At 44.4% G+C, this 27,033-nt stretch overlaps 1 protein-coding gene across 4 annotated transcripts in view; it reads right to left on the bottom strand.

Moving 5' to 3' along the window:
* Positions 1–1,052: 1,052 nt before the first annotated feature.
* Positions 1,053–27,033, bottom strand: part of fhod1 (formin homology 2 domain containing 1) — a 77,151-nt gene continuing 51,170 nt past the window's right edge. For 2 of the 4 annotated variants that reach the window (XM_057844858.1, XM_057844873.1), the window contains exons 15-23: positions 26,836–26,991; positions 26,591–26,773; positions 23,325–23,444; positions 23,088–23,249; positions 22,592–22,782; positions 22,236–22,428; positions 16,303–16,435; positions 16,084–16,239; positions 1,053–2,208 (exon numbers count right to left, since the gene is read on the bottom strand). In XM_057844858.1, the coding sequence (XP_057700841.1) occupies positions 2,129–2,208; positions 16,084–16,239; positions 16,303–16,435; positions 22,236–22,428; positions 22,592–22,782; positions 23,088–23,249; positions 23,325–23,444; positions 26,591–26,773; positions 26,836–26,991 (1,374 nt within the window). In that variant the 3' untranslated portion in view covers positions 1,053–2,128. The remainder of the gene's footprint in view (positions 2,209–16,083; positions 16,240–16,302; positions 16,436–22,235; positions 22,429–22,591; positions 22,783–23,087; positions 23,250–23,324; positions 23,445–26,590; positions 26,774–26,835; positions 26,992–27,033) is intronic. The other 2 variants (XM_057844866.1, XM_057844880.1) reach the window with 2 other exon arrangements.

Below are 27,033 nucleotides of genomic sequence, written 5' to 3'. Positions count from 1 at the left end.
ACAAAAAAAACGACTAAATATACCTATAAACCAAATTAAGAATGTATTAAAAACATTAGCTCAAACAAAAACTTAGCTTACGATGGTCTTAACAGGGAGCAGTTGGATCCAGCCATGTGAAAAGAGGCAGACCAGAGGGCAGTGTATCCACCATCATCAATAAAACTAATTGCAAACACTTTCAAAATAAACCATTAAAATGCCACTTTAATTAAACGAATACTCGAAGCAACAAAATTTTAATTCGAATATTTTTTTGTTAATCGAATACTCGAGTTAATCGTTTAATCGTTGCAGCACTATTTTGGAGTAACACACAACGTCATGTGTGGAGGAAAAATGGAACAGCTCACCAATATCAACACCTCATCCCCACCGTGAAGCATGATTTGGGGCGGTTTTGCTGCCTCAGGGCCTGGACAACTTGCAATAATGGAAGAATGAATTCAAAAGTTTAACAGGATGTTTTGGAGGAAAACCCGAGGCCGTCTGTCAGACAGTTGAAGCTAAAAATAGGATGCATGCTGAAATAAGACAATGATCCAAAACACTGAAGTAAATCAACTTCAGAATGGCTTCAGAAGAACAAAACACATGTTCTGGAGTGGCCAAGTTAAATTCCAGACTTGAACCTCATTGAGATGCTGTGGCATGACCTAAAGACAGCGATTCATGCCAGACATCCCAGGAATATGACTGAACTACAGCAGTTTTGTAGAGAAGAATGGGCCAAGATTAGTCCTGATCGATGTGCCAGAATGATTTGCAGCTACGGGAAGCGTCTGGTTAAAGTTATTCCTGCCAAAGGGCTGGCCACAAAATATGAAATGTGATTGTTCACTTACTTATCCCCCCCCCCCTTCTATCATTGTTTGCATGCTATACTCATTAAAATATGAAAACCTATAAATGTTTGGGTGGTTTTAGTTAAAGCACTGTTTTTTCATCTGTGTGATTTTGACAAAGATCAGATCACATTTGGTGATTTTATGAAGAAATGTGAGAAATTCCAAAAGGTTCAGATACTTTTTCATACAATTGTATATATTAATTCAGGTGATACAACGTTTGATTAAAAACTAAAACCGTTATAAAACATCCTGAATAAATGTCTGAATTTAATTAGCGAATTTATATTTCAATATTAGAACTCAAATTATATTAAAATACACAATACAAACTTGTTAATAATCTCAACTATTCAGGAATGAAGAAAAAAAAACATTTGACTTAAGACCACTCAACATTGTTGAGAAATTAACATATATAATATCTAAATATATATAAATTAAATATAACTGAAAAAACCTCAGTCAGGGAATAACAAAAATTTTAAAAATCAGCCTTCCTTCAGGTAAGACACTACTGCTATTGTCAACAAGCACAGCCAAACTCAAAAAAATGAAAGCTACTTTGGGCTGCTTTAAAACCACATAAATAAAATAAAAAATGAAAATTGTGGGGGGGGGGAGATAAACCTCAGTTCACTACATTTTTCACAGTTTAATTAACGTAAACAGTAGAAAATACATTTTTGCAGGTTAGCAATTTCACAGTTTAATGTTATGCTAACGCTGATACAGGTCGGACTTTCAGTAGAAAAATTTGTGGTGTGTTCCCCACCTCCGCAACTTTGACATCTTTTTACATTATGTACAGTGGCTGGTGGGTAAGTCATCAGCCAATCAAACGTGCATTTGAGGGGAAAAAATGGATTGGCACACTCAGCAGTGAAAAGGGGTAAATGCAAGTCTGAACATAATGAAAATAATTCACTTAATAATGGTAGGATCAATTACATCCTTACAGCACATGGGGAGACAATCTAAATTACCTATATGACTGAAGTCACAATATGATGCAAATAAGGTTGCTTAAAAGTTTGTAGGGACAATTTGAGCATCCTGAAAAGTTGACAGAGTTATGTCCCAACTGTCCCTATGCAAGCATACGCCCTTGGGTTGATCACATTCAAGTGTATGCAAAATTCATTTTCATAAATATTCATTTATTTATTAGTGTAGGGTGGGGAAAAGTGAGCAAGAGTAGGAAAGAAAAAAAAAAACGTGCAAAGGTGGGGGGGGGGGGGGGGGGAATTCATTTGAAGGTGTTGTCCATCCGTCGGCTGTCAGACATCCTCGCCGCTCTTTTGGAGTCCCAAAGCACGTTGCGTCTCGGCGCTCAAGCCGCTCTTCAGTGTCCTCCTCACTGCACATAAGAAACTCATGTCAAAACTCGTCACATTTTCTTTCCTTTTCTATTGGAGTTTACTTGGCAAAGCTCCCCACACAGACTACTCCTGTCTTTTTTTTTTTTCAAACATGTGAACATTTGGCCGCATAGCCGACGCACTTTGATTCTTAGCATTCTTTGAAATGTGTTGAGTCAGGGGCGGGCTGGCTAGCGGAAAAAGACCCAATTGCCAGACAATTGGACTTGTAAATTTGATGACTCCCAACTTAACTCGGACTTGAAGAAAAAAATTGCAGCCTCGGACTCTAGGCTCGACTCGTGAGGCAACGACTCGAAGCCCCTCTTCGCTCTTGAGGCAAAGATTCAAGAGACGGCTCCACTCGTGAGGCAACGACTCGAGACTTGAGACTCCACTCTTGAGGCAAAGACTCAAGAGCCGGCTCCACTCCTAAGCAACGACTCGAGACTCCACTCTTGAGGCAACAACTGGAGAGCAGGCACGACACGTGAGGCAACGACTCGAAAACGGGCACGACACATGAGGCAACGACTCGAGACTCGAGGCTCCACTCATGAGGCAACGACTCGAGACTCCACTCGTGAGGCAACGACTCGAGAGCCGTCTCCACTTGTGAGGCAACGACTCGAGGCTCAACTCTTGAGGCAAAGACTCGAGACTCGAGGCTCCACTCTTGAGGCAAAGACTCGAGGCTCCACTCTTGAGGCAAAGACTCGAGTGCAGGCATAACACGTGAGGCAATGACTCGAGACTCCTCCCTTGAGGCAACGACTCGAGAGCCGTCTCCACTTGTGAGGCAATGACTCGAGAGCCGGAACGACACGTGAGGCAACGACTCGAAGCCCGGCACGACTCGTGAGGCAACAACTCGAGACTCCACTCTTGAGGCAACGACTCGAGAGCCGTCTCCACTTGTGAGGCAACGACTCGAGAGCCGGAACGACACGTGAGGCAACGACTCGAAGCCCGGCACGTCACGTGAGGCAACGACTCCAAGCCCCTCTTCACTCTTGGGGCAAAGACTCGAGAGCCGGCTCCACTCGTGAGGCAATGACTCGAGACTCCACTCATGACGGAATGACTCAGGAGCCATCTCCACTTGTGAGGCAATGACTCGAAAACCGGCACGACACGTGAGGAAACGACTCGAAGCACCTCTTCACTCTTGGGGCAAAGACTCGAGAGCCGGCTCCACTCGTGAGGCAACGACTCGAGACTCCACTCTTGAAGCAAAGACTCGAGACTCCACTCGTGAGGGAACGACTCGAGACTCGAGGCTCCACTCATGAGGGAACGACTCGAAGCCCGGCACAACACGGCAACGACTCCAAGCCCCTCTTCACTCTTGAGGCACAGACTCGAGAGCCGGCTCCACTTGTAAGGCAACGGCTCGCGACTCGAGGCTCCACTCGTGAGGCAACGACCCGAGACCCGGTTCCACTCGTGACGCAACGACCCGAGACCCGGTTCCACTCGTGAGGCAACGACCCGAGACCCGGTTCCACTCGTGAGGCAACGACCCGAGACCCGGTTCCACTCGTGAGGCAACGACCCGAGACCCGGGTCCACTCATGAGGCAACGACCCGAGACCCGGTTCCACTCGTGAGGCAACGACCCGAGACTCGAGGCTCCACTCATGAGGGAACGACTCAGGAGCCGTCTCCACTTGTGAGGCAACAACTCGAGAGCCGGAACGACACGTGAGGCAACAACTCCAAGCCCCTCTTCACTCTTGAGGCACAGACTCGAGAGCCGGCTCCACTTGTAAGGCAACGGCTCGCGACTCGAGGCTCCACTCGTGAGGCAACGACTCGAGACCCGGTTCCACTCGTGAGGCAACGACTCGAGACCCGGTTCCACTCGTGAGGCAACGACTCGAGACCCGGTTCCACTCGTGACGCAACGACCCGAGACCCGGTTCCACTCGTGACGCAACGACCCGAGACCCGGTTCCACTCGTGACGCAACGACCCGAGACCCGGTTCCACTCGTGACGCAACGACCCGAGACCCGGTTCCACTCGTGACGCAACGACCCGAGACCCGGTTCCACTCGTGACGCAACGACCCGAGACCCGGTTCCACTCGTGACGCAACGACCCGAGACCCGGTTCCACTCGTGAGGCAACGACCCGAGACCCGGTTCCACTCGTGAGGCAACGACCCGAGACCCGGTTCCACTCGTGAGGCAACGACCCGAGACCCGGCTCCACTTGTGAGGTATCAACTCGAGACCCGGCTCCACTTGTGAGGTATCAACTCGAGCCCCGACTCAGGGTAACAAGACAATGAGGCACAGGTGGGTGACACAAGAGGCAGCTGATTGGTCGACACTAGTGTAGCTTTTGAGAAACTCCGAACCGCTTGGGCAAATTACTTCGAAAACAGGTTCAGTTTGCATTTCAGTTGCATTACCAGTGACATATCCTTGCAAAAACTAAAACTATGCAGTGTGGAAGGCAACATAAATAGTCTGCCTTTTACATTCCTAACCATAAAAAGGGACAAATTCTGCAGCAGGATGGCGCTCCATCGCATACTTCAATCTCTACCTCAAAGTTCGAGAATGTGTAAAACCATGATTAAGTACAGCGGTAACACTACAAACATGCGAAATAGTACAGAAATCTGTGAGATCAAAGTATATTGGTTAAAAGAAGTCTTATTCCTAAAGACAGTTTCCAGAAAATGTGGAATTCATTCCACCTATGTCAATTTTAATGTATTGTTGACAGAAATATGTACTCCCTTTAAAATGGTTAATGTTTTTGCACTTTCTTGTAAAAAAAAATTAATACAAAAAAGCAGCTTAAGGGCAGCTTTTTTTGTATGGGAATGTTTCCATCGTTCCCGTTGAATCATTGGGATATTTTAAATAAATAATGGACATAAATTTGTTTGGCTACTGTATTAACTAGTAATGTACCATGCAGCGATAATCGTCAATACAATGATCATCGTTCAGTAATCGAATCGTAGCACCCTGGATCGTAATCGAATCGAATCATGGGGTGCTTAAGATGGCACACCCCTATCGAGTATGCTGTCATTTGCTATTAAACGGGCAAAAATATATTCAAAATAGGTGCTATCGGTACAGGTCCACGCAGACAGGTGCAAGATTACTTTTCAGTCAGTGGGTCGGTCACGGGACAGGACGAGACGGAGCCACGGTGTTGCAAAATCAAACATTAAGAGGAACAGAACAAGGACTTTTGCCACGGTTGCCAAGAAGGTACTGTCCGTACCTGTGACTTTTTTTTTCTCTCCAAAGGTTAGGGTTAGTCGGGCTAAGGCCACCTGTAATCGCTTGTCGTCAAACGGACGAGAGCGGAGATGGCCGTCGCGATGTCGCCGAGACGAGACAGGCGGATGAGGAGACCAAAGGGACGGGATTAGCATGTTATGACCAAAACAAATCCACAAGGCCGTGAGTCCCAAAGTACGTAGTAGCAAGCGGGGTTAGCATCCCATCCCTTGGCAAATATAAACCTTTTTTAAGGAGTAATAAAATACAGTGGGGCAAATAAGTATTTAGTCAACCACCAACTGTGCACGTTCTCCGACTTGAAAAGATTAGAGAGGCCTGTAAATGCCAACATGGGTAAACCTCAACCATGATAGACAGAATGTGGGGGAAAAAAAACTTAAAATCACAGTTTGATTTTTAAAGAATTTCCAAATTAGAGTGGAAAATAAGTATTTGGTCACCTATAAAGATATCCCGATCGATCGGGATCTGGTCCGATCATGTGATTTTCAAAATATCGGAATCAGCAAAAACATATCGGACATGCCTTTTTTAATATATATATATATATTTTAATTAAACTGTATTTAACGTTACAGACATAATGTGTTACACAAGCTTAAGGTAGGGTTATCAAATTTATCACGTTAACGGCGAGAATTAATATTTTTTATATTTATCACGTTTCAATATTTAACGCATGCGCTGCACGACCGACTTACGCATTGTCACGTTCAATCTATAATGGCACCGTTTTACTCATACAGTATATAGAGCTAAAAGGCAGCGTAAAATGAGTAGAATGAATTTTGGCAGCCTTTGGAGCAGCCTTTTTTTAATTGGCTAAAGCCTTACAATCCCTCTCCCAACGATTAGAAATATCGTGGGAAGCAATGTGGGGATGAAAGGTAGTAGTTGATCTTTTTCTTAACACCCTATGTTATTTCCCAACGCTGAGAAGATACAGTGCCTTGCAAAAGTATTCGGCCCCCCTTGAACCTTGCAACCTTTCGCCACATTTCAGGCTTCAAACATAAAGATATGAAATTTAATTTTTTGTCAAGAATCAACAACAAGTGGGACAGAATCGTGAAGTGGAACAACATTTATTGGATAATTTAAACTTTTTTAACAAATAAAAAACTGAAAAGTGGGGCGTGCAATATTATTCGGCCCCCTTGCGTTAATACTTTGTAGCGCCACCTTTTGCTCCAATTACAGCTGCAAGTCGCTTGGGGTATGTTTCTATCAGTTTTGCACATCGGGAGACTGACATTCTTCCCCATTATTCCTTGCAAAACAGCTCGAGCTCAGTGAGGTTGGATGGAGAGTGTTTGTGAACAGCAGTCTTCAGCTCTTTCCGCAGATTCTCGATTGGATTCAGGTCTGGACTTTGACTTGGCTATTCTAACACCTGGATACGTTTATTTTTGAACCATTCCATTGCAGATTTGGCTTTATGTTTTGGATCATTGTCCTGTTGGAAGATAAATCTCCGTTCCAGTCTCAGGTCTTGTGCAGATACCAACAGGTTTTCTTCCAGAATGTTCCTGTATTTGGCTGCATCCATCTTCCCGTCAATTTTAACCATCTTCCCTGTCCCTGCTGAAGAAAAGCAGGCCCAAGCCATGATGCTGCCACCACCATGTTTGACAGTGGGGATGGTGTGTTCAGGGTGATGAGCTGTGTTGCTTTTACGCCAAACATATCGTTTTGCATTGTGGCCAAAAAGTTCCATTTTGGTTTCATCTGACCAGAGCACCTTCCTCCACATGTTTGGTGTGTCTCCCAGGTGGCTTGTGGCAAACTTTAAACGAGACTTTTTATGGATATCTTTGAGAAATGGCTTTCTTCTTGCCACTCTTCCATAAAGGCCAGATTTGTGCAGTGTACGACTGATTGTTGTCCTATGGACAGACTCTCCCACCTCAGCTGTAGATCTCTGCAGTTCATCCAGAGTGATCATGGGCCTCTTGGCTGCATCTCTGATCAGTTTTCTCCTTGTTTGAGAAGAAAGTTTGGAAGGACGGCCGGGTCTTGGTAGATTTGCAGTGGTCTGATGCTCCTTCCATTTCAATATGATGGCTTGCACAGTGCTCCTTGAGATGTTTAAAGCTTGGGAAATCTTTTTGTATCCAAATCCGGCTTTAAACTTCTCCACAACAGTATCTCGGACCTGCCTGGTGTGTTCCTTGGTTTTCATAATGCTCTCTGCACTTTAAACAGAACCCTGAGACTATCACAGAGCAGGTGCATTTATACGGAGACTTGATTACACACAGGTGGATTCTATTTATCATCATCGGTCATTTAGGACAACATTGAATCATTCAGAGATCCTCACTGAACTTCTGGAGTGAGTTTGCTGCACTGAAAGTAAAGGGGCTGAATAATATTGCACGCCCCACTTTTCAGTTTTTTATTTGTTAAAAAAGTTTAAATTATCCAATAAATGTTGTTCCACTTCACGATTGTGTCCTACTTGTTGTTGATTCTTGACGAAAAAATTAAATTTCATATCTTTATGTTTGAAGCCTGAAATGTGGCGAAAGGTTGCAAGATTCAAGGGGGCCGAATACTTTTGCAAGGCACTGTATATAAATTGGTACCATTACGCACAGTCATGTTTGCACTTCCCATCATGCTTTTGGGTTGAATGGCTGCAGTATCATTTACTGAAAGCTCATAAAAATCCACTAGATGGCAATATTTAGTCACAATATACAAAGTCACATTTATCCTTTAAGAATTACAAGTCTTTCTATCCGTGGATCCCTCTCACAGAAAGAATGTTAATAATGTAAATGCCGTCTCGAGGATTTATTGTCATAATAAACAAATACAGTACTTATGTACTGTATGTTGAATGTATATATTTGTCCGAGTTTTATTCATTTTTTTCTTAATGCATTGCCAAAATGTATATGATCGGGAAAAATTATCGGGAATGATTGGAAATGAATCGGGAACAAAAAAAAAGCAATCGTATCGGGGAATATCGGGATCAGCAGATACTCAAACTAAAACGATCGGGATCGGATCGGGAGCAAAAAAACATGATCGGACCAACCCTAGTCACCTACAAACAAGCAAGATTTCTGGCTGTCAAAGAGGTCTAACTTCTTCTAACGAAGTCTAACGAGGCTCCACTCGTTACCTGTGTTAATGGCACCTGTTTTAACTCATTATCGGTATAAAAGACACCTGTCCACAAACTCAGTCAGTCACACTCCAAACGCCACTATGACCAAGACCAAAGAGTTGTCAAAGGACACCACAGACAAGATTGTAGACCTGCACCAGGCTGGAAAGACTGAATCTGCAATAGGTAAAACGCTCCGTGTAAAGAAATCAACGGTGGGAGCAAATATTAGAAAATGGAAGACATACAAGACCACTGATAATCTCCCTCGATCTGGGGCTCCATGCAAGATCTCACCCCGTGGCGTCAAAATGACGACAAAAATGGTGAGCAAAAATCCCAGAACCACACAGGGGGACCTAGTGAATGACATACAGAGAGCTGGGACCACAGTAACAAAGGCTACTATCAGTAACACAACGCGCTGCCAGGGACTCCAATCCTGCACTGCCAGACGTGTCCACCTGCTGAAGCCAGTGCACGTCCAGGCCTGTCTACGGTTCGCTAGAGAGCATTTGGCTGATCCGGAAGAGGACTGGGAGAAAGTGTTATGGTCAGATGAAACCAAAATAGAACTTTTTGTTAGAAACACAGGTTCTGGTGTTTGGAGGAGAATTGCATCCGAAGAACACCATACCCACTGTGAAGCATGGGGGTGGAAACATCATGGTTTGGGGCTGTTTTTCTGCAAAGGGACCAGGACGACTGATCTGTGTAAAGGAAAGAATGAATGAATGCATCGAGAGATTTTAAGTGAAAATCTCCTTTCATTGAAGATGAGACGTTGCTGGGTCTTTCAGCATGACAATGATCCCAAACACACAGCCAGGGCAACAAAGGAAGAAGCATTTCAAGGTCCTGGAGTGGCCTAGCCAGTCTCCAGATCTCAACCCCATAGAGAATCTGTGGCTGGAGCTGAAAGACCGTGTTGCCCAACGACAGCCCCAAAACATCACTGCTCTAGAGGAGATCTGCATGGAGGAATGGGCCAAAATACCAGCAACAGTGTGTGAAAAGCTTGTGAAGAGTTACAGAAAACGTTTGGCCTCCGTTATTGCCAATAAAGGATACATAACCAAGTATTGAGATGAACTTTTGGTATTGACCAAATACTTATTTTCCACCATGATTTGCAAGTAAATTCTTTAAAAATCAAACAATTTAATTTTCTGGGTTTTTTTTCCACATTTTGTCTCTCATGGTTGAGGTTTACCCATGTTGACAATTCCAGGCCTCTCTAATATTTTCAAGTGGGAGAACTTGCACAATTAGTGGTTGACTAAATACTTATTTGCCCCATTGTATGTTGCTGGCTCAATCTAACTCTTGGTCATGATAAGAACTGTACAAAAGGAAAATAACGATACATCGGGGCGGGGTTGGAGTATTCCTAGGGGTTAATTTGTGCCGGATCCTGTCTGAACAAGATCCGGCACCTGTGTTCCGGGACTTTATTTGGGCAGATCCAGGACTTATTGTGTATAGAAAATAATAATATGTGGACCCGCGATTTCCGTGACTCGTTGTCGTCGCTCCTTCGGGGAGGTCATGTAGTGTATAAAAACACAGACGCCTCGGATGGCTGCTGCATGAAGACTTTTATTAACTAAATAAAAACCAGCAGGGGACAGTCAGCCAGTCAACACAGCGCTCCCACGCAACTCTCCTTTTCGCTCCCTCTCTCTCCCCCTTACGCTCGCCCACTTCTTCTATGCCAAATTGGCAATGCCGGTCACTCTAAAACTGGACAGCGGACCCTTGGGGATGCCGGTAACAATGTTGTGGATAAAAATTTACCATCATTTGAAATTTGCTATGAGAATAATTATAGAAGTATAATTAACGGATATATATGTTTGTAAACCACAGACTCAAGGCACGAATATAACGGCGTAGTGATACATTCGGTGATGAGGCCCTAGCCATGTATTAATCATCTGACCTATTTCGTAATTAATGCACGGCAACTAACCAATCAGAGAGCTTCCTCAAACCCACCCATTATTTTAATAAATAATAATAACGGGAGATTTGTGTTATTTATTGTAATCTCAGATTTTTTTTTTATGTTTTACAAGTTAGACCTGTTGAGAAGCTAATTGCTGACTGTGTACTGTAAGTCCCACTTGTGGCTATGTGGGCAATTACCCATGCTGTGCAGAGTATAGCCTAAATAATTAGGGCCCGAGCACCAACATGGTGCGAAGGCCCTATTGTTCTGCAAAGGATTATTATTCTTTCTTCATGGCAAATGAAAATGGCCCATTTGGAGGTCTTAACATGCTCAAAAACTCACCAAAATTTCCACAAACATGCGGATTCGCAAAATTTCGATAATTTGGCAATGTGAAAAAATGCCAAAAAAATGGCTCATTGGCGCCCCCTGGAATTTTTAAAAAAGGCCTCTCCGTTTAGGTTTTTTCAACGTAGAGCAATGAAATTTGGAGAGTCGATACCTTGGGCCAAAATACTTCAAAAAGTCTCTTGCACCCATATTCCTAACCCAACAGGAAATTGGCTATTTTGGATTGAATATTGAAAAACATGCAATTTTTGTTGAAAACCAGGGTGCAAGTTTGATGCCATTGTGCCGAGGCAGTTAGTTGGATCCTCCTCAAAATTGGTGAGACTCTTCATGAGACATATGAGATGTTAAGTTATCAAAATGGTGAGTTTTCATTCACGGACCTGACCTGGGCGGAGTACCAAAGTCAGGCTTATTTGGGGATTAGGGTTAGGGTTTAGGGTTAGGGCTTCTTCAGGGCAAATAAAAATGGCCAATTTGAAGTTCTGAACATGCTCGAAAACTCACTAAAATTTGCACATATCAAAATGGTGAGTTTTCATTCACGGGCTGACCTGTGCGGCACGTTTTTTTTGTGTGTGTTAGGGTTAGGGTTTAGGGTTAGGGTTCACACTCTGCTACTTCTTCTGTGGGAGAAAAAAATACTATGTACATTTCAATTACATAACTTAGGGATAAATTGGTTAGACTGCTTTGACTCATTAAGGCTGTTGCTTCACATTCTGCTACTTCATCTGTAGGAGAAAAAAAAGATACGATGTATTTTTCATCATGCCAAAGTCGGACATTTTTTGGACAAAACACCAAATTCAGAAAATGACTAATAACTCCCCTATACAACGTTCAATCGTTTTCATATTTGGCATGTACGTGATGTATCCCAGCCTGAACTCGTCTTCATTGAAATACCACCCATTAGGCCTGGCGCCCCCTGCTGGGATCAGGAAATGGCCTTTTTTACGAGACCGATTCCTCCTCGAAGGGAAAAAAACCTAATGACCCCCCCCAAAAAAATACCGAAAAGAAATTGGAGAAATCAACACAGGACTCCCGAGGGCCCGTTGAGTCCTGCTTGCAGGGCTAGTTGTAAATTGTTGCCATAACATTTATACCTGAAATTGAGGTTTGTAAATCCCACAGCATGGCAAGTGGGCATTTCTGTGTTGTTTTCAGCACCATTTTCTGCGTATGTTCCGGGACCTGTGCCAGTCTCGTCATCCCTGCGCTGTCATATGTACTTTGCGTTCTGGTACCTTAAAGTGCCTGTGACACGAAAAAGCATGTTTATTTCATAATACACGTGGTATTTTATGCCCCTGAATGATATGGACCGCTTGGATTCCCTAGGTGAATTCTGTTATGAGGTAATGGTCACTACAAAAGAAAGATTCATCTTGATGATCTATCAGGAGGTGTGATGAGGGAAAAATTTACCCCGTCTGCCGATACAGCTGCGGCCACAACAGCGTCATCTCTCAGTTCAATAGTTTAGTTATGTGTAAATAAAGTGTTACTTTGCAATCAAAATCTCTATTTGTCTTGTTGTTTATGTTATTTTGTAGAAGGAAAACATGATTCAGATGTTTGGGATGTCAAAAAAGCAACAACAAAAAATAGCTGTGTTAAAGCAAAGTTATGTTTGAAATGTGTTTTTACAAAAAGCTCAATTTCTCTGTTTTTTCATTAGAAATTGGAAAATTGCTCAAACTACGCTATTTTAATGCCGATTTCTAAAGAACGGATACAAGATCTGAACTAACTTTTTTGTTTCTTGCTGAAAGAAGAGAGTCATCTTTCTTTTGGCGGCTTCCATGTTTATATAGCAATAGAACAGAATTTTCTGTGGGCCTTGCAAAATCAGTCAAAATCCAGTAAAACGGCCGGGAGCAACGGGGGCTTGCCCGGATGAAAATGGCTGGGAGTGAATGAGTTAGAGTGCTGTTGTAACAGTCAGTGGCGCCCCCAGGGGGTGGCCGTAATTTTGTTGGCCACCCCGCTTGCCAGTATATCATTAGATTGTTGTAGCATCAGTTATGCATTTCATCCCAAATGAATGCATTTATTTTGTTTTGTTAAATGTAGGGCTGTCAAATTTATCGCATTAACGGGCGGAAATGTTTTTTTTTTTTTTAATTAATCACGTGAAAATATCGCAATTAACGCATTCGCAGTATGACTCATTCACGCATTGCCGCAAACAGCCTACAATGGCCTCGTTTTACTTCTATACAGAGATAAGAGGCAGTGTCAAGTGAGTGGAGTAGATAGAAGCATTCATTGTGGCCGTGCTTTTAATTGGCAAAAGCTTTGTCATCTCTCCGACAGCAACTATAAATATTGTGGGATGCGACGTGGGGAAGAATGACACCCTGTAGTGTACCCAACGCAGAGAACATATAGCATTTGCAGCCACCACACACAGTCATGGTTGCACCACTTCCCATCATGCATTTGGGCAGAACAGTTTAAGTCGCTACAGTATCATTTACTGAAAGCTCAACAAATACACTCGATGGCAATATTTAGTCACAATATACAAACTCACATTTATCCTTTAAGAATTACAAGTCTTTCTATCCGTGGATCCCTTTCACAGAAAAAACGTTAATATGTTAATGCCATCTTGTGGATTTATTGTTATAATAAACAAATACAGTACTTATGTACAGTATGTTGAATGTATATATCCGTCTTGTCTTATCTTTCCCTTCCAACAATAATTTACAGAAAAATATGGCACATTTTAGAGATGGTTTGAATTGCGATTAATTACGATTAATGAATTTTTAAGCTGTGTTTCACTCGATTAAAAATTTTAATCGTTTGACAGCCCTAGTTAAATGTATGCCTTATGCCTAATATATACATAACCAGTGTTGTTAATAACTGTGTTACAATATAACGGCGTTATATTTTTCAGTAGTGGGTAATCTAATTAATTACTTTTCTCATCTTGGCAACGCCGTTACCGTTACTGAGGACGGAAAGGCATGCGTTACTACTTTGGTCGAAAAGTCTGAGGGAGACGGACTCCCCGAGACGACAGAGCAGAGCAGGAGTGGGGAGGAGGCAAGAAAGTTGTGACGCCGAGCAAACGCGATGCTAGGTAGCTCCAATAATACATGTTGTAGCCGATAGCCTACAAACTACGCCCGCATGTTATGGTAGATATGGTAGACATGGTAGATATCACACGTACTGTACATAGATATAACTAGATGCAAAATGACAGACATGGCACTAAATGAGTTAGTAGACAGCCGCCATCTTAAAGCAGTAGACTTTTTAGGACGGCTCTGTTGTAGAGAACCTTCCTAGCGAACCTAAGTAACTTTTTATCTAAAATACTTCTAAATCGGCAAAATCTTGACTTGAATCTATCTTTAAATGATGAAACAGTTTTAAAACTTTCATATGTCGAAAGTAGAGAGAAGGGAACTAATGCAATAATGGGAGCAATTTTAACAACTTTTAACAGTTGATTCAGGGTAAAGGGTAAATTAGGGTAAAGAATTGGGCTCGGGCCAATTGTACCAAAAACCTTCACAAAAAACTTCACATAGTGTGGCCAATGTTTTTTTTTTTTTGAGGAAAAAAAAAAAGTAATTATCACCAATTACTTTGCCAAGTAACTAATTACTCTTACATTCAGGAAATTGAGTTACTAACGCAATTACTTTTTGGGAGAAGTAATTTGTAACTATAATTACTTTTTTTCAGTAAGATTAACAACACTGTACATAACACAATAAAACAGAATTGTTGTGGAACTCAAAATGTTGACTGGACAGTTACGGACTATGCACATTAAATCATTAGTAACATCAAATATTATACAATACACCAAAGTATATCAGTAGCCGTGTCCTTAAGTCTTTCTGATAGTTTTCCCCTGACCTTTTAACTGCAATAATATAATAAAAACCTAAAATTAATTATGGCTTTTAGTTTTGGCCACCCCAAGATTTTAAGTGGCCCCATCTGGCCACCCCTGTGAAAAATTTCTGGAGGCGCCACTTGTAACAGTTTGTTTTGAAAGTGTTTGTATTTAGTTTTAAGGATTTGGGTGGATACACTGCCCTCTAGTGGCAATTGTGAATATAACTCATCTAACATGGCTGGATCCAGCTGCACCCTGTTAAGACCAACATAAGTTTTTTTTGTTTTTGTTTTTTATAGCTAATATCATAGTTTAGTTTATGTCTATTTAGTGTATTACTCCCAAAAGGTATCCTATGGAAATTCCCCTGATTCAAATACCCCGTAATTTACTCAACTCTATAAAGGTCAGATGAATGTTCGTTTGCTGCCTTGGCAACCCTCCCACTTTCAATGGATTGGACGTCATTTACAGCCAATGAGTGAAAAAAAAAATCAAATGTCGCTACTGTATAGTAGATGACCAATCAATTGGAAGCAGGCAGTGAATGAATGCTGTAGCCCTCCCACTTCCAATGGATTAGAAGTCTAGCGCTATCAATGGCGGATGACGAGCGGATCATACGGACTCGCGATTGTATACAACCAACGCGGACGGATGCCAAAAAGAAATTCCAGCTCAATCAATGAGGACTTAAAACACGCCAACTGCTAGATGTGGTAGGGCATGCTCGGGTTGGGGGTTCCGGTGCCGGGATTGGCGATGCGGCGGCGTAGGGTTGGTCGCCAACGGGCTTACACTCATAAGAGATTCACACGATTACTGGGTTCTAGATCACAGAACTGATTTGTGTACACTCTACCCCTTTCAATCACTTAGCTTATAGTCTTATAGACTCCCCCACCCCCATTCTCCTCTTTCACTGGCCAATTGGCCCCCACATGGTGTAAACCGGAAATACATCTCGCTGACGATAGCACCAGCATATTAGTAACTAGTTTAGATGTTCAATGTATTTCTTGTTGTTGTTTGTGTATGTGTTTCTTTTCTTTCTTCTCTTGTATTTCTTTTCTTCTGTCCCCCCATAATCCCTTCCTGTTCGCTGCTTTGTCATAATAAAAAGGTATTTTGAAGGATCACAATGGGAGTATGTCAGACTCTCCATGTGAAACATTAAAACTGTTCAGAATCCGGGCACTTAGACTTCCATTCTCTGTGTCAAACAGCTGAACAGGACAGGTTTAAAAAAAAAAAAAAAAAAAAAACGCCAAGGCGCGTCCGCTTGGTCACTTACTAGACTTCCTGTTGAGCCGGGAGCGCTTCCTGTTTTTAGGACTGGACGCCCTGGCCTCGGGGTCGCGGGTGACCGACTTGACCAGACGCTCCATGATGTCGTCCGAGGCGTCTTCGTCCCGAGGCGACGAAGACCGGTCGGCCGGACCGGACGAAGCTGCCGTGGCGGTTAGCGTGCGGTTAGCGCGCTCCTTCGAAATATTGTCGGAAGGTGTCTTACCACGGGCGGCGCGAGAGCGTCTCGACGTGGGTCCGTCTTCGGTCAGCATCAGGGTCATACTCCGGTGCTCCTCCTCTGCGGAAACGGGGGCGGGGCTGTCAGACCGCGGCACCGCTCCTGAGAACTTCTCAGTCTGTGACGAGACCGAAGCGTAGGTTAACGTATGTTCAAAACAAATGCCATCTTCAGTATTTCGGTAAATTCAGTTACATTTATGGAGGCGTTGAGTACAATAAACAGTAGCTGTATTTTTAGGAGCAATTGAGTACGTTACACCACGGCACATTTTGGTCACTATAAGAGTTTTTTGGTAGATTGCGAACTACAGTGGGGCAAATAAGTATTTAGTCAACTACCAATTGTGCAAGTTCTCCTACTTGAAAAGATAGCCTGTAATTGTCAACATGGGTAAACCTCAACCATGAGAGACCGAATGTGGAAAAAAAAAAAACAAATTCAAATTGTTTGATTTTTAAATAATTTATTTCCAAATTAGAGTGAAAAATAAGTATTTGGTCACCTACAAACAAGCAAGATTTCTGGCTGTCAAAGAGGTCTAACTTCTTCTAACGAGGTCTAACGAGGCTCCACTCGTTACCTGTATTAATGACACCTGTTTTAACTCATTATCGGTAAAAGACACCTGTCCACAACCTCAGTCAGTCACACTCCGAACTCCACTATGGCCAAGACCAAAAAGCTGTCAAAGGAGACCAGAGACAAAATTGTAGATCTGCACCAGGCTGGGAAGACTGAAACTGCAATAGGTAAAACGCTTGGTGTAAAGAAATCAACTGTGGGAGCTATTATTAGAAAATGGAAAACATTCAAGACTGCTGATAATCTCCCTCGATCTGGGGCTCCATCTCACCCCGTGGCGTCAAAATGACAACAAGAACGGTGAGCAAAAATCCCAGAACCACACGGGGGGACCTAGTGAATGACCTACAGAGAGCTGGGACCACAGTAACAAAGGCTACTATCAGTAACACAATGCGCCGCCAGGGACTCAACTCTTGCACTGCCAGACATGTCCCCCTGCTGAAGAAAGTGCACGTCCAGGCCCGTCTGCGGTTCACTAGAGAGCATTTGGATGATCCAGAAGAGGACTGGGAGAATGTGTTATGGTCAGATGAAACCAAAATAGAACTTTTTGGTAGAAACACAGGTTCTCGTGTTTGGAGGAAAATCGCATCCGAAGAACACCATACCCACTGTGTAGCACGGGGGTGGAAACATCATGCTTTGAGGCTGTTTTTCTGCAAAGGGACCAGGATGACTGATCTGTGCAAAGAATGATTAAAGAATGAATGGGGCCATGTATCGAGAGATTTTGAGTGAAAATCTCCTTCCGACAGCAAGGACATTGAAGATGAGACGTGGCTGTGTCTTTCAGCATGACAATGATCCCAAACACACAGTCAGGGCAACAAAGGAGTGGCTTCGTAAGAAGCATTTCAAGGTCCTAGAGTGGCCTAGCCAGTCTCCAGATCTCAACCCCATAGAAAATCTGTGGCGGGAAGTCAGTGTTGCCCAAAACATCACTGCTCTAGAGGAGATCTGCATGGAGGAATGGGCCAAAATACCAGCAACAGTGTGTGAAAAGCTTGTGAAGAGTTACAGAAAACTTCTCAGTTATTGCCAAAAAAGGGTACATAACAAAGTATTGAGATGAACTTTTGGTATTAACCAAATACTTATTTTTAAAGCTGCCGATTGATCAGGTCCGATCACGTCATTTTCAAAGTATTGAAATAGGCAAAAAATATCAGACATGCCTTTTTAAAAAAAAAAAAAAAAAAAAAATTAAATTGTTTTCTAATTGTATATAATGTTACAGACAAAATGTCTTACACTCACCCAGAGTAGTTTTGGCCTAAAGTAGGGCTAACAAATTTATTGTGTTAACGGCGGTAATTATTTTTTCTTAATTAATCACGTTAAATAATTAACACAGCACTGCACGACCCACTCACGCATTGTCGCGTTGAATCTATAAAGGCGCCGTTTCACCAATATATAGAGCTAAACACTGCGCACAATGAGTAGAGAGAATTTTGACAATCTTTGGAGCCTTTTTTTATTTGGCTAAAGCCTTACATTCCCTCTCTCAGCAATTAAAATTAACGTGGGAGGCAATGTGAGGAAGAAAGGTCGTAGTTGATCATTTTCTTAACACCCTATGTGCTTTCCCAACGCAGAGAAGATACATCAATTGGTGCCCCTACGCCCAGTCATGGTTGCACTTCCCATCATGCATTTGGGTTGAATGGCTGCAGTATCATTTACTGAAAGCTCAACAAATACACTAGATGGCAATATTTAGTCACAATGTACAAAGTCACATTTATCCTTTAAGAATTACAAGTCTTTCTATCCATGGATCCCTCTCACAGAAAGAATGTTAATAATGTAAATGCCGTCTTGAGGATTTATTGTCATAATAAACATTTGTTTATTATGATGATATACAGTACCTATGTACTGTATGTTGAATGTATATATTTGAATGTATATATTCGTCCGAGTTTTATTCATTTTTTTTCTTAATGCATTGCCAAAATGTATATGATTGGGAAAAATTATCGGGAATGATTGGAATTGAATTTGGAGCAAAAAAAAGCAATCGGATCGGGAAATATCGGCAGATACTCAAACTAAAACGATCGGATCGGGAGCAAAAAAACATGATCGGAACAACCCTACTTATTTTCCACCATGATTTGCAAGTAAATTCTTTAAAAATCAAACAATTTGATTTTCTGGGGGTTTTTCCCACATTCTGTCTCTCATGGTTGAGGTTTACCCATGTTGACAGTTACAGGCCTCTCTAATATTTTCAAGTGGGAGAACTTGCACAATTAGTGGTGGACTAAATACTTATTTGCCCCACTGTATGTTGCTGCCTCGAACTCTTGGTCATGATAAGAACTGTACAAAAGGAAAATTACATCTGGTGTATCCAGATATCACAAGTACAGATAATCATTTGGTTCTGTATGTGTGCAGACAGTTGACTTTTAACAGTAGTATTGTGACATTCTGTAAAGACATGGAACTAGTCAATTGGTCACTGAGTGCCCTGGACAAGATCTTTTCTACGATGCGATCAGAACTTGGACAACGCGCATTCCCAGGAAACACTTCATGAACTAATCTACTGGATTTAATCAACATAATAAGCACATCGCCGCGATCGACAAGGATTATGGGAAAATGAACAATCAAGACGATGAAAAATATAATAGGATCTAAGTTTCCCTTGCCCGGACGCGGGTTACCGGGGCCCCCCTCTGGAGCCAGGCCTGGGGGTGGGGCCCGAAGGAGAGCGTCTGGTGGCCAGGCCTTTTCCCCTCTGGTCCGGCACGGCACAGCCCGAAAAGGCAACGTGGGTCCGCCTTCCCATGGGCTCACCACCTGTGGGAAGGGCCAAAGGGGTCGGGTGCGTAGCGATTTGGGCGGCAGCAAAAGGTGGGGGCCTTGGCGGTCCGACCCCCAGCTACAGAAGCTAACTCTAGGGACATGGAATGTCACCTCTCTGGCGGGGAAGAAGCCCGAGCTGGTATGTGAGATAGAGAAGTTCCAACTAGATACAGTTGGACTCTCCTCCACACACAGTTTGGGTTCTGGTACCAGTCCTCTCGAGAGGTGTTGGACCCTCCTACACTCTGGAATTGCCCACGGTGAGAGGCGCCGAACAGGTGTGGGCATACTTATTGCCCCCCGGCTTGGTGCCTGTACGCTGGGGTTTACCCCAGTAGACGAAAGGGTAGCCTCCCTCCACCTTCGGGTGGGGGGACGGGTCCTGGCTGTTGTTTGTGCTCATGCACCAAACAGCAGTTCAGAGTACCCACCCTTTTCGGAGTCCTTGGAGGGTGTGCTGGAGAGCACCCCCTCTGAGGATTCCCTCGTTCTGCTGGGTGACTCCAACGCTCATGTGGTTAATGACAGTGAGACCTGGAGGGGCATGATTGGGTGGAACGTCCCCCTGATCAGAACCCGAGCGGTGTTCTGTTATTGGATTTCTGTGCTTGTCACGGATTGCCCATAACGAACACCATGTTCAAACATAAGGGTGTCCACATGTGCACTTGGCACCAGGACACCCTAGGCCGCAGTTCGATGATCGATTTTGTAATCGTGTCATCGGACTTGCGGCCGCATGTTTTGGACACTAGGGTGAAGAGGGGGGCGGAGCTGTCAACTGATCACCACCTGGTGGTGTGTTGGCTCCAATGGCGGGGTAAGATGCTGGTCAGACCTGGCAGGCCCAAACGTATTGTGAGGGTCTGCTGGGAACATCTGGCAGAATCCCCTGTCAGAAAGAGCTTCAACACCCACCTCCGGCAGAGCTTCTCCCTTGTCCCGGGGGAGGTGGAGTCCGAGTGGACCATGTTCCGCACCTCCATTGTTGAGGCGGCCGATCGGAGCTGTGGCCGTAAGGTGGTTGGTGCCTGTCGTGGCGGCAATCCCCGAACCCGATGGTGGACACCAGCGGTAAGGGATGCCGTCAAGCTGAACTAAGGAGGCCTACCAGGCCTTTTTGGCCTGTGGTACTCCGGAGGCAGCTGACAGGTATCTGCTGGCCTAGCGGACTGCAGCTACGGCGGTCGCCGAGGCAAAAACTCCAACATGGGAGGAGTTTGGCGAGGCTATGGAAAACGACTTCCGGACTGCTTGGAGGAAATTCTGGTCCACCATCCGGTGTCTGCGGAGAAGAAAGCAGTGCACCATTAACACTGTACATAGTGAAGATAGGGTATTGCTGACTTCGACTCGGGACGTCGTGAGTCGGTGGAGAGAATACTTCGAAAACCTCCCCAATTCCACCGACATGCCTTCCTTTGAGGAAGCAGGGTCTGGGGACTCCGAGGTGGGCTTTCCGATCTCTGGGGTTGAAGTCACTGAGGTGGTTGGAAAGCTCTTCGGTGGCAAGGCCCCGGGGGTCGATGAGATTCGCCCGGAGTTCCTAAAGGCTCTGGATGTTGTGGGGCTGCCGTGGCTGACACGCCTCTACAACATTGCGTGGACATCGGGGACAGTGCCTCTGGATTGGCAGACCGGGGTGGTGGTCCCCCTTTTCAAGAAGGGGGACGGAGGGTGTGTTCCAATAATGCTCCTCAGCCTCCCCAGTAAAGTCTATTCAGGGGTGCTGGAGAGGAAGGTCCATCAGGAAGTCGAATCTCAGATTCGGGAGGAACAGTGTGGTTTTCGTCCCGGCCATGGAACAGTGGACCAGCTCTACACCCTTGGCAGGATCCTCGAGGGGGCATGGGAGTTCACTCAACCAGTCTACATGTGTTTTGTGGATTTGGAGAAGGCGTTCGACCGTGTGCCTAGGGGAGTCCTGTGGAGGGTGCTCCGGGAGTACGGGGTACCGAGCCCCTTGGTAAGGGCTGTTCGGTCCCTTTACGACCGGTGTCAGAGTCTGGTCCGCATTGCCGGCAGTAAGTCAAATTCGTTCCCAGTGAGGATTGGACTCCGCCAAGGCTGCCCTTTGTCACCGATTCTGTTCATAATTTTTATTTGCATAATCATTCTTTGAAAGATTATTTCGTCAATGTCATCTATTTACTCGTTCGTTACCAGTCCCCTCCTCCAAATGTCTACTACTAGTAGTACTCATTTCAAATGATGGCAAAAGAATAGACGTTCATCACCGCCAATGTTTTTACCATTGTCGACGAATAAATTGTCAACCTGTTTTCGGTGAGTGTTCTTCAAGCTTTTGATACATGGAGTCAGTACAAAGGGTTAAAATAAGAGGACGCGCGAGATTCGGCCTTGCCGGGGGGCGCACGCGGGGCAGCGTCAGCCGAGCGGCACTTGTTTTGGTTGGTGCTGTCCCCGGGTGCGTCTGGGCCGGTGGGCAAATTTCAACAAGTGAAAAATACAGATGATTAAAAAAGGACGTGCGAGTGTGTTTGACTGACCTCTGTGATCATCTTCCCTCGCGTTTTGGTCCTCTCTCGGTGTTTCTCTCGCTTGCGTTTGAGGGTGAGCGCCCTCTCTCTGGTGGTGCGGTACTCCAGCGCGAACTCGCTGATGATCCGGCAGAAGCCCGTCACTTTGGTGTCCCGCGCCGATGACGCCGGCTGGCCCAGGAAGAGCAAAAACGAGCGGAACCTGCGGGCGGTCAAAGCTAGCGTCGGCATTCTTGCTGTGTTTTACTCAAATAAAAGCGGGAAAACTGGCGAAATTCTTGTTAAAAAAAGCTAATCAAAATCTATTAATTGGTTTTGCAAATGAACTTGGTAAAAGGACGGACAAAGGACGGATGGACGGACACCTGTTGATGACTCTCCTGTGGACCACTTTGAGAATGACGATCCTCTGCGTGCAATCCTTCAGGAAGTCGGCCATCTTGTTCTTCAGAGCGCTTTTGGTCTCGTGCTTGGAGACCACCTTCAAGTTTTCCCAGGATGCCTTGCAGCGTCTCTCCAGTTGGAGCAGATTCTCTGCCAGAAGCTCAAAGTCCACCTTAAAAAAAACGGGAGAAAATCACCCCATTTTCTCATTTAAAGGGATCCACGGTTAGAAAGACATGTAGTTCTTAAAAGACAAATGTTAGTACAAGTTATAAAGATTTGATATTAAACCCCCTCTTTAAAAAAAAATGACAGATGGGGGCTTTTGCACTACATAATATGGATTTCATCCTGGATGCAGTACCATTTTCGGCCACCACGCTTACATTTAGCTCCTTGCCCAGCCTTCATTCTAAGTGCAAAACCGACTCCAATTCTGAACGGGATTGGTCAGGAAAGCTTCGGGACGGAGCGCACCTTGGCAGAACGTGTGATAGCAGGGATCTCGGAGTAAAGGTCGGACGAGCGCGGCTCGCTTTCCGTGACCAGGCTGCAGACGTGATGGAGCAAAGATTGACGGTGGACCGTGTCCTTCACCTCCGCTACCTTCTCCAGGTAGGCCAGCTCAAAGCCGCCGGCCTGAGGGAGGGTACAAACACAGGTGGTCGGTCAGGCGGTTGTACGTTCAGCCAGCAGGGGCGCTAGCATACCAACCTCGGAACCGTTGAGAAAGTTCCCCACGGCCAGCAGCGTGGCCAGGATCTTCTTGAAGGTTCGGTTGCCGGCCAGCTGCTCCATGCCCAACTTCAAGTCAAACAGGGGCTCGGCAATCTCCTGCGACACACCCGCCCGACGTCAATCGGAGCCACGTTCGATCGGAGTTTGACAGGGTTTTTTGGGGGTTTTTTTTAATACCGGCAAATAGGGTGTGTTATGTTCACTGTTTGGAAGATGAATATTCTTATGAAGGTTAACCGAAATACTGGCCGACTATTATATGGACTCCCCCCCCACGAATCGCCGATATATCGTAATAGGATAACTTTTATGTTTGGGTGATGAAATCTGTTAAATGTGATTTTGCACCACCTAGTGGTCAGACTTGCAAATGAAATAGAAGAAAAATGCATTTATACAACTACAATATGCAATTTCTGTAGACCTTGGGGGTCTTGTTGATTTGGGGTCATTTTCAGGTCACTTCCTGTTGATATCAGGGCAATTCCTTTTGATTTGGGGTCATTTTCAGATTACTTCCTGTTAGTAACAGGTCACTTCCTGTTGATTTGGGATCATTTTCAGGTCACTTCCTATTGTTTGGGGTCATTTTCAGGTCACTGCTTGCTGCTATCAGGTTACTTCCTGTTGTTTGGGGGTCATATTCAGGTCACTTCCTGTTGTTTGGTGTCATTTTCAGGTCACTTCCTGTTGATATCAGGTCACTTCCTGTTGTTTGGGGTCACTTTCAAGTCACTTCCTGTTAATATCAGGTCACTTCCTGTTGTTTGGGGCCATTTTCAGGTCACTTCCTGTTGACATCAGGTCACTTCCTGTTGATTTGGGATAATTTTCAGGCCACTTCCAGATGATATGGGGTCATTTTTAGATACTTCTTGTTGATATCTGGTCCCTTCCTGTTAATTTTGGGTCATTTCAGGTCACTTCCTATTGATATCAGGTCATTTCCTGTTGATTTGGGATCATTTTCAGGCCACTTCCAGATGATATGGGGTCATTTTTAGATACTTTCTGTTGATATCTGGTCCCTTCCAGTTAATTTTGGGTCATTTCAGGTCACTTCCTGTTGATATCAGGTCATTTCCTGTTGATTTGGCGTAATTTTCAGGTTACTTCCTGTTAGTATCAGGTCACTTCCTGTTGATTTGGGGTCATTTTCAGGTCACTTCCTATTGTTTGGGGTAATTTTCAGGTCACTTGTTGATATCAGGTCACTTCCTGTTCATATCATGTCACTTCCTGTTGTCTGGTGTCATATTCAGGTCACTTCCTGTTGTCTGGTGTCATATTCAGGTCACTTCCTATTGTCTGGTGTCATATTCAGGTCACTTCCTATTGTCTGGTGTCATATTCAGGTCACTTCCTATTGTCTGGTGTCATATTCAGGTCACTTCCTGTTGTTTGGTGTCATATTCAGGTCACTTCCTGTTGTTTGGTGTCATATTCAGGTCACTTCCTGTTGATATCATGGCACTCCCTGTTGTTTGGGATCATTTTCAGGTCACTTCCATTTGATATCAGGTCACTTCCTGTTGATTTGGGGTCATTACCAGGTCACTTACTATTGATATGAGGTCACTTCCCATTGATTCGGGGTCATTTTCAGGTCACTTCCTGTTGATATCAGGTCACTTCCTTGTGATTTGGGGTCATTTTCAGGTCACTTCCTGTTGATATCAGGTCACTTCCTATTGATTTGGGGTCATTTTCAGGTCACTTCCTGTTGATATCAGGGCACTTCCTATTGATTTGGGGTCATTTTCAGGTCACTTCCTGTTGATATCAGTTCACTTCCTTGTGATTTCGGGTCATTTTCAGGTCACTTCCTGTTGATATTAGGTCACTTCCTAATGATTTGGGGTCATTTTCAGGTCACTTCCTGTTTATATCAGGTCACTTCCTATTGATTTGGGGTCATTTTCAGGTCACTTGCTATTGATATCAGGTCACTTCCGATTGATTTAGGGTCATTTTCAGGTCACTTCCTGTTGATTTGGGGCCATTATCAGGTCACTTGCTATTGATATGAGGTCACTTCCTTGTGATGTGGGGTCATTTTCAGGTCACGTCCTGTTGATATCAGGTCACTTCCTATAGATTTGGGGTCATTCCAGGATCACTTCCTGTAGCTAACTGTCCTGTTTATTTTCGGGCATAACGGGGCACTTCCTGTTGACATCCTTTCTCTTTGATTCAGGTGCGTCACTTCCTGTTATTGGGTCACTTCCTATTGAACATGGGTCATTTCGTAGTCACTTCCTGTTATTGAGTTACTTCCTATTGATTTTGGGGCATTTCAGGGTCACTTCCCATTGAGATCAGGTTACTTCTCGTCGATTCAGGGGCATTTCGGGTCACTTCCTATTGATCTGGGGTCATTTGGCGGTCACTTCCTGTTGATTTTGGGGCATTTAGTGGTAACTTCCTGTTTGTATTGGGTCACTTTCTATTGAATTGGAGAAAGTTTGTGGTCATTTCCTGTTATCGGGTCACTTCCTATTGATCTGGGGTCATTTCACGATTACTTCCTGTTGATTTGGGGGCATTTAGTGGTAACTTCCTATTGGTTTCGGATCATTTCCATTTTGGGGCATTTCAGGGTCACGTCCTGTTGATATCAGGGCACTACCTGTTGATTCAAAGGCATTTAGGGGTCACTTCCTGTTATCGGTTCACTTCCCATTGAATTGGGGTCATTTCGTGGTCACTTACTGTTCATTTTGAGGTATTTAGTGTAACTTCTTGTTGGCATTAAGTCAATTCCTTTTGATTTTGGGGCATTTCAGCGTCACTTCCTGTTGGCATCAGGTCACCTTCTATTGAGTCAAGGCCCTTTAGGGGTCACTTCCTGTTATCGGGTCATTTCCTATTGAACTAGGGTCATTTGGTGGTCACTTCCTGTTAATTTTGAGGCATTTAGTAGTAACTTCCTGTTAGTATCGGGTCACTTCCTGTTGATTCTGGGGAATTTCGGAGTCACTTCCTATTGATATTGAGTCACTTCGGTTGGAAATCAATATGAGTGAACTGAAGTATTTGTGCCATTGAAATGAATTGGAAATTTTGCCCATTAGAAATGAATGGGTATATTTTTGGCAATTTCAATTGTCTTGTAAAAAAAAAAAAAAAAAAAAAAAGTAATTGGCATGGTCTCTTGAAAATCCCTTATCAGTCGACCTCTAAAGGATTATCAGAGAGCTGTGGATTAGCGGCGGCGGCCCTAACTGATTGGTGATTTTGACCTTCTCGAGAGTCTCGTAGTTGAGCTTGAAAGACCACAGCTGCAGGCGGGGGGTCAGGGCGCTGATAGAAGCCAGGCTCGAGAGGAATTCCTCAGCCGTCCCCAGGGGAACGTCAGGATTGGCCAAGCGGGCCTCCCGAATCTTCTGCTTCTCCTCCTCCGTGGGGGTCATGCTCAGGATCTTCTGCTCCCGAGAGGACAAACGTGAGTACGCAGCGGCTCGTGGCGTCCCACCCGCCCGCCTACCTCCACGCCCTCCTTGCTGATGGCAAAGTCGTCAAAGTTGAGGACGGCACTCTTGATGACGTGAACAGCGGGCAGGACCGTCATCCCGATGTTGATGGCGTTGCTCCGTTTGGAGTCCAGAACCAGGATCTCAGACTTTTTGGTCTCCGGTGCTTTCTGCGCACATACCACACTAAAGTTGAGTCCACACACGTTTAC

Source organism: Corythoichthys intestinalis, chromosome 1 (assembly GCF_030265065.1).
Source record: "Corythoichthys intestinalis isolate RoL2023-P3 chromosome 1, ASM3026506v1, whole genome shotgun sequence".
Lineage (NCBI taxonomy): Eukaryota > Metazoa > Chordata > Actinopteri > Syngnathiformes > Syngnathidae > Corythoichthys > Corythoichthys intestinalis.
This window is presented reverse-complemented; position numbering and strand designations above follow the sequence as displayed.